Source organism: Dioscorea cayenensis, chromosome 19, assembly GCF_009730915.1.
Source record: "Dioscorea cayenensis subsp. rotundata cultivar TDr96_F1 chromosome 19, TDr96_F1_v2_PseudoChromosome.rev07_lg8_w22 25.fasta, whole genome shotgun sequence".
Classification (NCBI taxonomy): Eukaryota; Viridiplantae; Streptophyta; class Magnoliopsida; order Dioscoreales; family Dioscoreaceae; genus Dioscorea; species Dioscorea cayenensis.
This window is the reverse complement of record NC_052489.1, coordinates 26328438-26344153: the sequence shown is the minus strand read 5'-3', so window position 1 is coordinate 26344153 and position 15716 is coordinate 26328438. Positions and strand designations below refer to the sequence as shown.

At 34.1% G+C, this 15716-nt stretch overlaps 2 protein-coding genes across 2 annotated transcripts in view; one reads left to right on the top strand and one right to left on the bottom strand.

Moving 5' to 3' along the window:
* The window catches only part of LOC120249292 (protein MOR1), a 17293-nt gene extending 9214 nt beyond the window's left edge, over window positions 1–8079 (bottom strand). Inside the window, exons 1-17 of the mRNA XM_039257797.1 lie at window positions 7701–8079; window positions 7411–7516; window positions 7169–7292; window positions 6702–6781; window positions 6439–6616; window positions 6290–6354; window positions 4689–4771; window positions 4453–4538; window positions 4238–4351; window positions 3762–3881; window positions 3073–3175; window positions 2166–2302; window positions 1992–2057; window positions 1769–1886; window positions 1643–1677; window positions 347–418; window positions 151–255 (exon numbers count right to left, since the gene is read on the bottom strand). Coding sequence (XP_039113731.1) covers window positions 151–255; window positions 347–418; window positions 1643–1677; window positions 1769–1886; window positions 1992–2057; window positions 2166–2302; window positions 3073–3175; window positions 3762–3881; window positions 4238–4351; window positions 4453–4538; window positions 4689–4771; window positions 6290–6354; window positions 6439–6616; window positions 6702–6781; window positions 7169–7292; window positions 7411–7516; window positions 7701–7863 — 1755 coding nt within the window. The 5' untranslated portion in view covers window positions 7864–8079. The remainder of the gene's footprint in view (window positions 1–150; window positions 256–346; window positions 419–1642; window positions 1678–1768; window positions 1887–1991; window positions 2058–2165; window positions 2303–3072; window positions 3176–3761; window positions 3882–4237; window positions 4352–4452; window positions 4539–4688; window positions 4772–6289; window positions 6355–6438; window positions 6617–6701; window positions 6782–7168; window positions 7293–7410; window positions 7517–7700) is intronic.
* A 2138-nt stretch (window positions 8080–10217) lies between these two features.
* Window positions 10218–14259, top strand: LOC120283480 (chromatin-remodeling complex subunit ies6). Its single transcript, XM_039290174.1, has 4 exons — window positions 10218–10413; window positions 10528–10713; window positions 12198–12265; window positions 13824–14259. Exons 2-4 carry the CDS (start codon window positions 10548–10550, stop codon window positions 13953–13955), a joined length of 366 nt encoding a protein of 121 aa, XP_039146108.1. The 5' UTR covers window positions 10218–10413; window positions 10528–10547; the 3' UTR covers window positions 13956–14259.
* The last annotated feature ends 1457 nt before the right edge of the window (window positions 14260–15716 follow it).

Sequence of the window (15716 nt, the reverse complement as noted above, 5' to 3'; positions counted from 1 at the left end):
CAAGTGATACATAGAATGGGGAATCTCAAGCACACATAGCTTTCAACCTCTTGCTGCTATTCAGTAGTAGCTTGCAAATATAGTATTTCTAATCAAAATATAATCTATATGGATAATAGCGAATGAAATTTGAAGTCTAGTAAGTAATACCTCCACATCTTCACTCTCAACAGAGACTGATGTCTTCAGTTGCCCAGAACCTTCAGCTTTCTTTACAACACTCGGTTTGGCAGGGCCACCCTTTTTAGCGGTCGGCTGATACAAAGTCAACAACTACTTAAATCAGAAAGATGTTATTATGTAAGAAGATGCCACATGATGAAATGAGTTTTCCACTATGACTTACAGCAGCCTGAACAGGCTTCTTCCCACTAAGCATACTAGCTGCAGATCTTCGAACAAAGGCACTGTCAGCAACCTTCAAAAGGATAGATTACTTTTTAGAAAGGTGAAAAAAATTAAAAGAAATTGTTTTCAATTTTCAGAAGGAAAAATTTAACTGAAAAGTATCACATATTAAAAACCGAAAAATTATAACCAACATCATCAGTACAATGGCTGGGGCAAAAAAGCCCCTTAGCAAGCAGAAAGAATGCCCAATAATGTGAAGATATCTGATCTAATGTGGCCTCAGTGAAATATGTAGAAAGAGAGGAAAACGATATTCTTTCCAGCTTCAACAAAGGATATGATCACGGACTCACGGTTTCTCTTGGACATGATCAAATGGGGAATATCAAGCTTCAACAAAGGATGGTTAGTGTTAAAAATAATCAAGTTTAAGAAATTATGCCATTATATTCATCGCCAAGGGTGCATTTTGGCCAGAGACATTTGGAGCTCCTGCTTTTCAAACCAAGAGCTCAACCCTAATCTAATATTTGGTTGCATTGACGAAGATATACAATGCATTTCCAAATTTACATATTTGGCCTAAAAGTTGGGATTTTGGCTTAACCTAAACAGTCAACAAGTTAAAACTCCTTTTGATTTCCAAATAGCACCACTAAAACACCCACTAATGAAGTAGTGTCAGGCTTCCCGTGTCCCTTTTCATATATGGATGCTTGTGATATGACATATACCAAGCATTTTGTTCCAAAACTTATTTGATAAATAAAAGTAAAATTCTATATTGAACTACAGCAATAAAAACAACTGTCTCGACCTCCAAGGTCAAATACAAGAAATGAATGTGATATACAGAAGGAAGTTTAATTTGAGATCAACAGAGAAGCACTTTTGCCATTGCCTTAAATTTACAGTTTCCCTTCTGAAAATAACTTGCAGGGCCTCATCTGAGTAAAGCTTCAATATAAGTTTTAAAACTACACTTAATGTGCCACATCTGTTGTCAGTCAGATTCAAGGAAAAAAAATATTCAAGACTTGAATCTTCTGATCTGATGCGAGTACAATTTACGCAACATTATAAATACATCTAATATTCCAGTTGAACAGGTTGACAAAGGGAAACTTCTATTGCAACAATCTTATGCGATATAATCCAATAAGAAATTTATATGATCCTGGTCTCCTCACAAATCAGAAGTTACTAAATACAACAAATAATATAGAAGCACAGTAAATACAACAAATAAAGAGAAGCAAAAGATAACTGAAAAGACCGTGCAGAATCTTACCTCATGTCCAGAAACACCTCCACTTGACGTTGAAACTGGTAATGGAATCAAACAAGTTAACCTGAGGACAAGGAAAACTATATCGCATAATCATGAGTGTCAAAAAGATGGACGGAAAAAGTTAACCTGATCCCGCCACAGACACCATGCCACCACTTGAATTCCCAATCATTTCTGACAGTTTCTTCTTTCTCACATCATCAAGTTTTTCTAGTGACCTTTCTAAAGGCTTCATACCAACCATCTAGAAAAATAAAGGAGCAAAGGTTATACATTAGGGGAGAACCTTACAAGAAATATGAAAACAAACAGTAAAGAAAACAAAAATAGAAACTTATCCTGCTGTTACCTTAGCTATCGCAGCTAAAACAGCAAAAGCTGCATCTCTTACTTCTGGGGTACCATCATTCAGGCACTAAATAATCCGGGTATGTCAAAAAGAAAGCATCAATTATTACTTAAACCATTTAAGATACCTGGGCGCAGGAAGAAGATGATGAAAGAGGAAGCAACATGCACTAACCTCCATGCAAATAGGAACATAATCCTTATGCAACTTAAGAACAGCTGCTCTGTTACTTGTCTCTGTACAAAACGTGACCCAATTTAAGGTTAATGATCGCACAAGTGGAACCTTGTTTTTCACAGCCACCTTAATATCTGCAGAAAAAAGAAATAAATATTTAGAAAGGCCGTTGCCAGCTAAACAAATATCTGATCTGTTAATAATTTTGCATTAAAATTAATCATAGGGGTATGCTCCTGTTCTACTTTCTAAGAGGCAAATGCAGTAAATACTGCCAGCTTCACAAAAGGATGCAAATAAAGAAGTCCTTGATGTAATGATTTCAGATCTTGAGAAAAATGTCATCAGCAGATTCTCCTTATGCTTTCAGAATCTAAATTTAGTTTAGAACAAGTTGTATGCATGCGCTTTGTAGATAACTCACCAATGCCACTTCTTAAAATCGACCTTGTAGCAGATTTCTAACGTGAATGTGGACAGGAACATTTCAAAGTTAAATCAGCTAAAAACATAGAACTATAAGTGAAATAGCTCAAACATTTTCATCGGCTTTTTCTTTTATTTAATGGAGTGAAGAAGACTGGAGAAAAAGACGAAACATATGACTGAAGGCCTCTGACTCATAAAAAGGGGAAGTGCCTTATAAACCACATTTTAATCCTAATCCAGGTCCCTTCGCATACACCCACACACACCAAAAACAAAATGTAAGATTCTCTCAAAACTTAACAAATAGCAAGAAAAAAAATGATAACATATATTCAACAAATGACCAACCCAGCAGGTAATCACATTAATTGAGATTGTTACGCTAGAGAAAAATTGTGGTTGAAGCATATAAAATATTCAACAAAAACAAACCAAAGCAAAAATTCAAGGATCGATAAAAGAAAAAAATGATAACCTTCAACAACATCAACAAGAGAAAGGCATCCAGCCTTGTACAATGCTTGAAGAGTCTGCATAAGAGCCTCAGTCACAGTTGGCTTTTTCTCCTTCAACTTTTCCTATTGAAAAGGAAAAAGTTTAAAAAACCAACAACAGGTCATCCAACACACAAATAATATTGAAATTAGTAGCATATTGAAGATATATCACTTAGGCAGTGTTCATTTTAGGGAGTAAACCCATTTAATGGCAAACCCTCCACCAAACGGCACCTGTGGGTTTTGGGATTACCCCACCAATTATTAATATTAAAAAATCATTAATATCAAGAAACACCTCATTAATTAGAAAAAAAAAATTTAATTCTGAATTTTATATATATATATATATATATATATATATATATATATATATATATTTGTATATTGATATTAATATTAATTATGTCAAAATTCAGTCCAAAAGATTTTTTCCTCCAAAACAAATTCAAGCAAAACCAACAAACACCGCCTAAGAAGCAACACAAAGGAAGCTAATATTTCAATGATGTAAATAAAGCAATTTACATAATTCACGAAAATTCAGCAATATCCTAACAAGTATATGCTCAAATGAACAGTACAAAAGCATACTGCATGTCAGCAACTGTAAAATGAATCAATATCCCAGTATAAATAGAATATTCCAAAAGCCCAATATACTTACAAGAAGTACAGGTAATAAAAAACGCGAGCTTCCAGAAAAATGATTTCTTAGGCCCCTGCCTAAATTTCCAATTGCTTGAATGGCTTCCACAGAAACAGCAAGGTTTACATCGGTAACAAGCTGGAATACAGAAGATATTTAATTAAAACCTCACGAAAAAAATTATAATAATGTCTATATGTTGTAGGATATACGATCCAAATTGGTAGTGATCCAGTCATCAAAATGGTTGCTCAACAACATTGGTAATGATATGGGATCCAAATTGGGCAGTAGAAGATGTCTATATGTAGTGACACTGATGAACCTACAGATATCCAAATGACTTTAATCTTTATATCCACTAATTACAAGGTCAATCAAGGTAAGATAGATACACAAGGCTTAACAAAATGGTGATAAACAAAATAATATTACCTTCAGGTAAGATAGATACACAGAGGCTACCAAAATGGAGATTAAAAAAATAACATTACCTTCTTAAGAGTACGGCAAATTTCAGTAAAATCACCAGGAGCAATTCTTTTAGTCGAAGCAAGCTTAGTGAGCTCTGCAACTGCATCCCTCCTTTCAGACCATTTAGTAGCTTTCTGAAGGCACAGAAAACAAGCTCTAACTAATCTGATGGTTGGAACTTCACAACCATATATTAAAACAAAAATATAAGTAATAAGGATGAGAAAAAACATACCACGCCATCCCAAAATCCGGACTTATCCAAAGGAGTCAGTATGTCAACTGGATCCACAAGCTCGTATTCATCTATTTCCTGAGGGGCTGAAATTTTTGTTGGAAAAAAAAAGGTTATCCATAACACGAAATGATAACTTCAAATCAATATAGTACCAGGTCAACAAAAGTACAAGAGTAAGACACTATTTAAAAAAAAAAAGCAACTGTAATTACATGCATGAACTAATTCCTTACCTTCAAGTACAGAATCTTCAGAAGCACCAGTACCTGCAGTTTCAGAGATGACTTCTTGTTCCGGCTCCTTGTCTTGTTCAGACCTGCCATTAGATGAAATTTAAAATATTTTGGCCAACTAAATAAATACTCAACGTTGTATGTAAGAAACCAATCCACAATTCTACCCAACCACATTCCAGTTTATTCTAAAAAAGAATACAGACCCATAACAAAGATAAGTGATACACCTTGATCCTTGATAAAATGTTCAAAGCTTTGCCTGATGACATGTCGTTTTAGTTCCCAACAAAAATACAGATAGTTCACCAATAATTGTGTTTGAGATTATTAACATAAACAGTTGTGACTGCTAAAGAAAATGGGGTTTCCAACCAGCTAAATCGTTTTATAAACAATTTAATTAAAAATTAAGTCAAAAGATCATATGACATTTTCCTGATGCACAGAGAAACTCAAAATAACAGGTGTCATATTGAACATCTTCAGAAACTGTTACGAGCTGTACAAGGTTACTATGATAAAATACAGTAAACAGCTTCTAAGAAATAGTTATTATGCTATCAAGTAAATAATCTTAAGACATTATAGCAATTAAAATGATACTCATCTTAAATGAGTATATGAATTATTTGCATTAGATTACGAAGTCATCCAGAAGGCTAGCAAGGGTTGAGCAAACATCACTGAATATCACTATAACACAAGTGCATCTACATCTTCAGATAAGTCATCCCAAATGTGCCTTAAATAATTCAAACATACTTGGGTATCACAACACAGACAAATCCATCAGTAGTGACCTTTAGCGAAATTCAGATATTTATGTAAACAAACTACATCTTCTCCATACGGACCATACCAAATATCAAAGAAATTGCATATGTTTACTTCATCAGTCCTAGATGTAAGAGCCAATCGCATAATCAAAAACTACAAATTTTACTACAACACATCAATCTTAAGCAAAGCAAAAAAAAATAAAAAAATAAATAAATAAATAAATAAATCAATATCATGAATCATACTCAATCTATAAGATGCATGTCTGGGTTAGAAAGTAAAATGCCTTTTTTGGCAAAACACCACTAAGACATTGCACACATCATACAATTACTAATATGATAAACAAAATATTACCAGCAATATATATAAAAGACAGATACATATAGGCAAGCATTCACAAACTACAAGCACATCTGTCTACAAAACCAAATGAGCCTGTTAAATTTTTTGTACACCATATAACTAATGCCACGATGGTTTAGCGGTGGTTAGCTTCCAGACCTTCAAAGCATATCAAATGCAAGCCAAAGTAAAAACATGATAAAAAACTATCATAATTTTGGTTATGTTGTACAAAAATATGTTCCTCATGAAGGACTTTTGAATAATGTTCCTAAACAGCCAAGCAGGTTGATCTTGGGTGTCACATCACTAATGAAGGCATTTACCTCTCCTGTTCTGCTATAGAGTGTCCAATTTGACACAGTTTATACAGTAATCATATCTAGGTTCACGATGGTGTTTAATTTCACAAAATGGTGAACATAAAGGCACCATATGTAGATTAAAAGATAGTTCAGAGAGAAAGGTAAAACCTTATTTTGCGGGTTGGCCTTGCAGTTCCTGTAACGTTAGCAAGCTCAGCCTCGAGCTCTTTTTTCTTCAAGTGAAACAGAAATAGTTATTTCAACTATAACTTACAACATTGATACGTGGACCAAAAAAAAAAGATGACTATCCTCACCATAGTATCCCGCATTTTCTCAAACAAAATGGATTTTACCGGATCCTTCCCTATCCAGCGACATAATTCAAGTGTAAGTCCTTTAGAAGAAGCACGGACATTTTGGTCTTGGTGATCAAAAAGTTCAGGTAACATTTTCAAAATCTTCTTGGGAGGGATGACCTTTGCTCCAAATTCACTGTGCACCAGATAATTGTTACAAATTACTTGTCATTACAGAAATCAGTTCAAATTTTAAAAAATAAAGAATAAAATTATGGAACCTAAGAGCTTGAAACATGACATCTATAGCTGGAACGACTGCTTTCGCAACTTTATTTTTAATTGCCTTCTCCATAGCTTCCTGAAAAATCAATTTTTAACAAGTCAAATCAATAAGGCCAGCTGCTTTAGAATGATAATAATTGCACAATGGCCATGAATCATAAAATAACATGTACTAAGAAGGTACCATATCACCATTAGCAAACCAACTGAAATCAATATAGCAGAGCATGCATAAAAAGAACAATGCAATCAAACAGTAATTTAAACCTAAGTTGACAGAAGGCACACTCAAAATCTAAAGCCGATCAAGACGTCATAAACATGACATTATCAATCAGGGCATCACGGCTTGAATTGTTGCCTCAAATGCCACATGAAACTCCATCTTCATGTTAAATTATACAATACATATGCTAAACAAAACACAGACTGACTAAATTTCAAAAACAAACAAAAATCATACCAAGAAAACATCAACCGCCTCCAACTCCACCCATAGCATAAATACAGCCTGAGATTTCTCCACTGTCTTAGGACGTCCTGTAAGGCACTTTGCGACAATGGCATCACAGGTTTCCTTTGCGTACCTTGACCAAAATAAAATAAAATAAAAAAATGAAAATTAAGTCAGTAAAACACAACACTAAGCGGCAAACACGCACTCAATCCCAACAATCAATGCTGATCCTTATCCGCCATTCTTACCTCCCAGCATCAGCATCTGCCGCTCTTAAAAACGCAATCAGCGCGTCAAGCGCCTTCTCCTGCACGGGTGCGTTCGAATCCGCAACCGTCTTCCTGAACAAAGGCCCTGAATCACAAAAACAAACGAATAAATCCAAACCCTCAAACCAACACCAATCCGGATCTAAACAACAACCAGACCACCAAGTGAGCTCCGAACCGACACCAATTCAAAAGATAATTCGAAAACAACGACACAGATCTACAGATCAACACCAAATCAAATCAAGAAAAGGCAATATCACGCTCACCAAAGTCACGGAGGCGGGGGTCTTTAGGATCGGTGATGGAGTCACAGACAGCGGCAAGATCGATGTTGGCGTCGTTCCTCACCTTCCAGTTCTTATGCGTAAGCCGTTCATCCCAAGGGAGCTTCTTCGCCTCTTTCAACAGCTTCTCATCCTCCGTCGACATTGCTCCAGCCCTTCCTTCCAATAATGCCAACCGTCAGGGTAACCAACACTGGATCCAAGCCGGAGATCGGATCCCGCCGCACGGCCGGCAAGCCGGCGAGCAAGAACGAAAGCGAAGCGATAAAAAAAGGAAAAGAAAAAAGAAAAAGAAAACAAAAAGGGTGGGGGAGGTGGAGGAGGAGGGGAAGAGAAGAGGAAAGAGAAAGGGGCGTTGTTTGGGACACGAGAGAGAGAAGGGAGAGAGGGATGGATTTGTTTTGGGGGTGGCACGTGCGAGAGAAGTAGGTTGGGGGTCGAATGCGAGCGTGTGAAGAGGGGGAAAATGGGAAATTGAAATTGAAATTGAAATTGAAATTGGGGGGGTTTTGTCGGGGGGTCAGTCATTGAGAGCGCTTTTGAAATGATTTGAATTGTTGGAGAGGGGGTGCTTTGCTTGTTGCCAAATGCGGCCGGTTTTGGAGATGATTAACGGGTGGGGAGTTGGGGTTTTTTTTTTTTTTTAATTTAGTTTTGGATTATTTAATTAATTAATTAATTAATTATTTATTTATTTAATTGGGATGTTGATGAATAGGATTGAGCAACTACTATGTTACTGGGGTGTGGTCACACCGACGCTTGTTTTTCGTACTATTGGTTTCATTAAATATATAATTTTGTTTTAAATGTATGAAAAGTGGCTTTGAGCTATTTAGATGTTTTTTATTATTTTATTTTATTTTTTTAAAATAAAATCAACAAACAACAGAGTAAAAGACAAACATGTATGAAAATGTATTAGTTATAATGCATTGACTTACTTTTTAGAAATAAATACTTCATTATATAGCTTTTGAGAAAATGAATTTTAATATAAAATATTTGAACTCGAGATTTTTCGATTACAAGCATGGGTTATTACTAGTGAGCTAACTGACGATTCTTTGTTTTAATTTTTTTTTATTATCATTACATTCGTAATAGTCTAATAGTAATATATTGAATGCTATAATAAATTGAAAAATTAAATAAAATTATATTTAATTTCACGCCCAATTTTTTTAAAAAAATCCACTATTGATTTTAAATTACTTCGCCATTTAAAATACAGGATTTTATAAAAATAAAATAAAAAAAAAAGTTATGGTCGAGATAGTTTATTTAAATGGGATTTAAATTAACATACGAATTTTCTACGATAACACATATATTAATATTTATATTTTTCAACACTGAGCCAATTTATATTCTCTGTTTGATATTTGAGTAACTCGGGCAGCAAGCAATGGCAATAAATTGCATTAAATCCTTTTTAGATTTTACTAAGGATCAGGATTGTAACCAGATATACCACAGTTAATTGGTTTTAATTAACCCAGTTGAAAACCAATAATTTGGCATAAAACATTAAAACTGGGCAATCTAACAAGGGACATAAAGAATTCTAAGAAGAGCCCACCTCTTGTCTTTATCTTTAAGAAAGCATGAATAATTAATAGATTTTGATTTAAAATAAACTAATATCACTTGATATCAGTATTAATTTACCCTTAATGATGATAGCCGCACCTGTGTTGGTTGGTAAAAATTAATTGAGAAAACTGCATAAATATTTCCACACATAATAATACATTTAGATTTCATATTTATTTAAAAAACATTTAAATTACGAGGTTCATGAAAATATTAAAAGTGATAATTACAGTAATAATTGAATAGTAAGACATTTAATTTTTATGTCAGAGGTCAAGATTTTAATTTTTTTTTAGATATGATTGAGGTATAATAATAGTCACGTTATAAACAAAAACTTTAAGGAGGGATGAAATTATTTTATTTCACATTTAATTTTTTATAAATAGGAAAATTTAATTTTAAAAAATATAAATAAATATATTTTAGCTAATCAGACAAGGGCAAGCGCACTAGAGCGTCTTCAGAATTCCAAAAAATTTACTCGAAACAAGCTTGATACATGTGCTTTTAAGGCCTAGGAAAAAACACACACATTTATATATATATATATATATATTATGATATTAGAAAATAATTTAAAACAATAAAATAATGAAATTTCCGTTAATTTTAAAAATTATAAATACCAAAAATTCTATTTTTTTTAAAAAAACCCAGTCACAGACTCACAAGCATTAATTAATGAATTAATGAATTAATAAATCCAGTTTATTCCCGGTTATTTTTACGAATTCATCTCCCTTGGTTCTGGAACCAGGGATTTTACTAGTTTCAGCCTATTATATTCTGACATGTATCTTATGTGAGATATTATTATATTTTTTCTATTGTGATTGAGGACACATATCAAATTTTAATAGGTTAGAACCAAAGTATTTCCTGGTTCCAGAACTAGAACTAGGGAGATGAGTTCTATTTTCACAACGATGTTCCTTGAAAACAGAAATTGAAAACAGTTTTGAGTTTTCCAAGCTCCGGAGTTTCCTTGAAATTCTCTTGTATCCTCTTCAAGCTTCTCTGTGGTTTCAACCTCAAGCGCTGCATCGTCTCCGCTCCTCTTTCCTTGCGCTGTCCTCGATCTCCGCCATTTCGTTCGGTAACTCCCTATCCTCTCTCGGATTCTAGGGTTTTCTTGATCCTCTTCTCTCCATCTACTTCCTTGGTAGTGTTTCTTTGGAGAAAACTGAGGGCCATGGATGGGTTTTCTTAGGTTTCTTGGAAGCAAGCGTTATGGAACCGGAGGTGGTGAACTCGGAGATGGCGCTGCTCGCCGTTCTGCCTTTCAAGAGGATCCAGATGTCCGATAAGTACCCTAAAGCCCAATCGCGTGGTCGCCATTGGAAGCATCTGAAGCAGATCCTGCAGGCTGAGAACTTCCTGGAAAATGAACCCAACTGTGCGATCTCTCTCTCTCTCTCTCTCGCTCACACACACACACACACACACACTCACATATAGATAGATATCTTCCCCTTGTTTCTTAATTGTTTGTCTCGATGCCATTCTTTGCCATCTAGAAAGAGTTGACTGCTCAAAGTTTCTCATATTACTCTTCTATTACATGGCTAACTTTATCAATGTTTTGTTCTAAGACTCGGATTCATAGGAGGTTAAGATTGAGCGCATGGAGAGTTTATTGTTTCTGTTTGCATAATTAAATTTAAAAACTTTTAAATGGTTAGCTTTTTTGTGGATTTTCTTTCAGTTTCTAGATTCTATTAATGCAAAAAGTTGATCTTTGTTGTGGGCTGACGGTGTGGTGGGATAATGGAACAGTTTGCCTCATCATTAATTTTCTGTGCTGATTTCAGCTTTGAAGCCAGGCACTTGGTTTGACTATGTCCACACATATGCACGGATCAAGCCTGCTTAGATGAAACCTAGCATTTTTACTTATAGTGTCCCTCTTATAAATTATTTCCTTGCTTTGGTGAAGTCTGTAGCCTGATTCGCTAAATATTATTCCTATAAAGGATCTTTCCCACAAAGCATTTGGTGTAGTCTGTTGTTAATGCAAGGGCCTTTAGGTCTTTCTGTGCCCGTCTGTTTTAGTTATCTTGCTCCTTAAGTTCTGTCATTTGTTGTTGTGGCTTTTGGATAAAAGAAAAATGCTGAGTTATTGCCGTCTAGGAGAATTGAAAAGTGAGAATGCAGAGAGAGAAGTTGTGGATTTATCCTTGGGATTGGTTTGTAATGGAGAAAAAATTAGGAGTGCTTAAGAGAAATGAACAGCTTTGATTTACTATGCAGACTTGAAGAAAAAGAAACATCAGGTGAGGGTTTGGTTTATGGAGTCTTATACTTCACATGGATGATGATGATGGAAAGATATAAAGCCAGGAGTACTTTTTCCCCGCTTGTTGATCAAGAAGACTTAGAATGAGCCAAATGAGAAAGGATTTAGTACTTGTTAAATGTACTTGTGGAAGTTATGTGTAGGTGGAGAAGTTTGGTTTGGAACATGGATAAGACAAGCATAAACCTACATAATAGAATTTGCAATAGCATTAATTGGGAGCCAGGTTTATATGCATGCTCAGAGATATGCCTAACTCAATCTATCATTATCCCTTCTTGTTGTATGTTTTAGTTTATGGTGATTAATTTGGTTTAGTTTGATGTTTGATTGAAATAGCCTTAACTTGGGTTACTAGTTTTAATTCCTTGTCTAGCCTGACCAGCTTGAATTACCCATATGAAAAGTGAACAAATTCAGATTTAATTCAGTGCACTACCTTTTCCCTAGGCACATTTTATTTTTTCAATCTTGATAACTCTGCATATGGATTTATTGTTGTTATAGTCTTGAGACTTCCTTTTACCTATTATATTGTGATTGTGCCAAAGTGTCCTCTAACATAACTCAACGTTTGTTTTCAGATTTAAGCATAGAGTCGCCACCATCCATGTACCCACCAAAGAAATTTTGTGATGTCACTGGATTCAAGGTATATAGCTGTCTTATCTGCGGGGCTTATTTTCTTTAGAAATGCTTTTATATCTTTTCCATCATCAGCTCATCATGGCATGTTTACTGTTACCATGCTTCCACTATCAGACACATTTTTGCTTTACAGATTTTTATATTATTTAATGAGGGCAATCATATAACAGTAGATTAAAGCACATACTAATGCCTTTGCTAAGTGAACGATGTTTAGTCAAAAACCATCTATGATAGCTCTGAAATTTTCTGCTTTTGCAGGAAACTCCCTTTTTTATTCATAATTAATTATATATAACTCAAAATCTTCACTATTATTGTAAAAGCCACTTTAGGTAGAACTTCCTAGTTAATTGCGATTTGGTTTTAACCCAAAGTTATAAACTGATCACAATACCCATAGTTTAAGTTTACTGCAAAATTTAACAAAGCTCAAAACTCCTATGACTCGTATATTTCTATCGAAATATAAATATGTGTATGCATATATGCACTAAATACCAATTTATACTTTTATGCGATTCATGCATGCAACTCATAAGATTTTATTTTGAGTGGACCTAGAAAGTTGCATTGGATGCTACAAATCAATGACATCGACCGTCACAAAGTAAAGGGTAATTAATACAGAAGGAACATTAATTAGACTCAACTAAGAAGAAAACATATTATATTAAAGTGATGATCTGTTCTATTATCATTTGAAAATATAAAGGAGAGAATAAAGCAATATGAAGAAAGCCCAAGAAAAAGGAAACAACCCCAAATGGCTTTTGAGCCTTTGTAGGCCCCCTTCATTAATAATCTAGGAACAAAATTTGTTATGTATGCCTCTTCTTTATTATGGTGCCTTGAATGCTCCCATGAGAAGTTATCTTTCACGTTGCCTATGATTCCCATGTTTAGGAGGTTTTTGCGCAATGGATTGTTTGTTCCTTTACTTGATTTCTTGTAAGGTGACAAATACAACTAGGAGGATCTTGGAGGTAGATTAGATTGTAGTTGCACCATATTACCATCCTATTTGATCAGTATATATCCAATTGGTCCTAACCTAACTATATAAGGTTGTCAATGATGGACTGGATTGGCCTGGCCTGTTTTGAAAGATAAGCTTAAATTGAATATCCATCATATGCCAAAATTTGCATCTCAACTTCCAGCAATATAAGCTTAATTCCATGAGGACATTTTTCAAGTGTACAATAAGATGTCGGGTCAAAATATTCGTAGATTAAGATTTCCTAAATGCAAGGATGGGTTTATATAATTAACAGCTTAATGAAAGTGATTATGTTGACAAACTCCTTTGCCTTAACTATTGTGGATGCTAGGATCTAAATTTACCACAAAAGTTTTCAACTATTGTCCAATATAAATGTTTCACTTTATAAAAATTTTCAACCTATAGATTTTGTCAAGCATTTCATTTGCACCAATATACTCTTTTGTGTCCGCTTATCCTCCTCGAGCTCCTAACACATATCTGATTTTTCACTTTATGCGTTGAATTTGCATGGTTTAGTGTCTTTATTGTGACAGGAAGTAATTTGTTAATGCAGGCACCATATGTTGACCCAAGAACCAGCCTCCGATATGCAAGTCCAGATGTTCTCAAGTGCATCAGATACCTTCCTAATGAATATGTTCAGAGATATCTATCCTTGAGGAATGCAGCCATTGTATTGAAGTAAACCAAAGAAGGATATATACTGCCATCTTGAGCATGGTATTAAAGTGAAAACTCAAGACTTTTGGACCAGGTACCTGCAGCATCGTCTTTGTTTCTAAGAAACCAAAACCAACATGATCATGATCACTCTGTTGTCTTTTGTTCTAATTGTATATAGTTTGTCTGCTATGTTTTGTAGCTTTATTTCAGTTTGCTTAGCTCCTTTGTCAAAACAAGAATATATATATATATATATATATATATATATTCACTAATGTTTCCTCTCTAGTGTGATGAAAGCAGGTTTTGAGATTCTGTTTTGTATATATAGTTTGATCTCAGATTCTAGACAAAAATTACCTTTATCTAACAGATTTTAAATGGGTGAGCTTGGCTTCCTTATTATTTCCCAGAGGAATTAAATTTATTTATTTATTTATTATTTTTTAAGTGGAGTCAACAATGAAGCATTTTTCAAGAATGCAAAGCAAGTACTAGGAAACCTAAAATATCTGATAAGCACAAGAGTTCCTTTGACAAATTCTAATATCATGAAGATGACAATGACAAGCCATGCTGTCTTGAGTTATGTTTTTCTCTTAAGTTCTAGCTGTCAATCTATAGATACCATACGTTTGTTAACTCTCAGAATATTTATTTTACAAATTACATTATTAAAAAATAAAAATAAGAATGAAGAAGCTGCTCTTCAAGTCCCAATAAAACCACAACATCTCTTCCAATGCTCTGTTGCCGGCTCTCACATCCAACTCACCCTTGCACCCTCTTCCTATGTTTTGCTAATTTATTTATTATTATCAACAAATATAGTTTAGATATCTCTATGTAACAATTAACTTGTTTTACCAGTCAAATGAGTTCTTTGAGCTTTCTAAACTGAGTCAACTATCCACCTCTCATCCACCACTTATGTACTAGAATCTTTTTCACACTTCTTGGAACCAATAAGACTTAATAATAAGATTAAAAAAAATTATGAAAATATTGCTTTTCTGATAAACATATATCTCATTGCAAAATCAATAAACATGGTTATCTTAATCTAGACGCCTGAATCCTATAATATATATATATATATATATTATAAAATTAGAGATATTTAATAATCTTTAAACTGGTTCAATGAGTTGCCGAATGAATCTCCTGTAACATCCATTAATTAATAAACTTATAAAAAAAAAAATCCTCTGAAGAGAGCAAGCAAGATCAAAGGAAGGAAGATGCATTAGTCATTGGAGAGAACGTTTTGTTTGATACTTTATGGACTTTAGAATGGCTTCTCAAGTGTACGGTGGTCTTGAGCTGTGTGCTTGATTAATTAATTAATTAATTAAGTAATCAATTGTTTTTAATTGATCAGTGATTAAAGTATCTATTTAAAAGCATTGGTCCCTCATCACTCTTGTTCAACATCCACACTTCATTTGCAAGGCAAGACTTGTTGGCTAGTGGCCGGCTGCTTAGTCTCTTAATTAAAAGGGGAATTTTGTTATAATGTTGGAATAGGTGATAATTTATATTTAACATATTGGATCATAATAAAGATATCATTGCAGGCATAGCTATAAATAATAATTATCTAATGTTACAAGGATATGTAATCTTTTTGTCATTTCCTTTGTTTCTTTGTTTAATACCATTTGACAAACATTCTCCATGATGCATGAACACAGGTACCAATTGACATCTGTTTATGTATATAAATATATATATATATATATATAGGAAGAAAGGGCCAAAGTGGATAGATTAGTCACAATTT

Bases quoted from the DNA above. Each gene is read 5' to 3' on its own strand.
- LOC120283480 (XM_039290174.1), top strand. From the start codon at position 10,548: ATGGAACCGGAGGTGGTGAACTCGGAGATGGCGCTGCTCGCCGTTCTG. The intron at 10,714-12,197 runs GTGCGATCTCTC...GTTTGTTTTCAG, and splicing joins CCTGGAAAATGAACCCAACT to ATTTAAGCATAGAGTCGCCA. The intron at 12,266-13,823 runs GTATATAGCTGT...TTGTTAATGCAG, and splicing joins GTGATGTCACTGGATTCAAG to GCACCATATGTTGACCCAAG.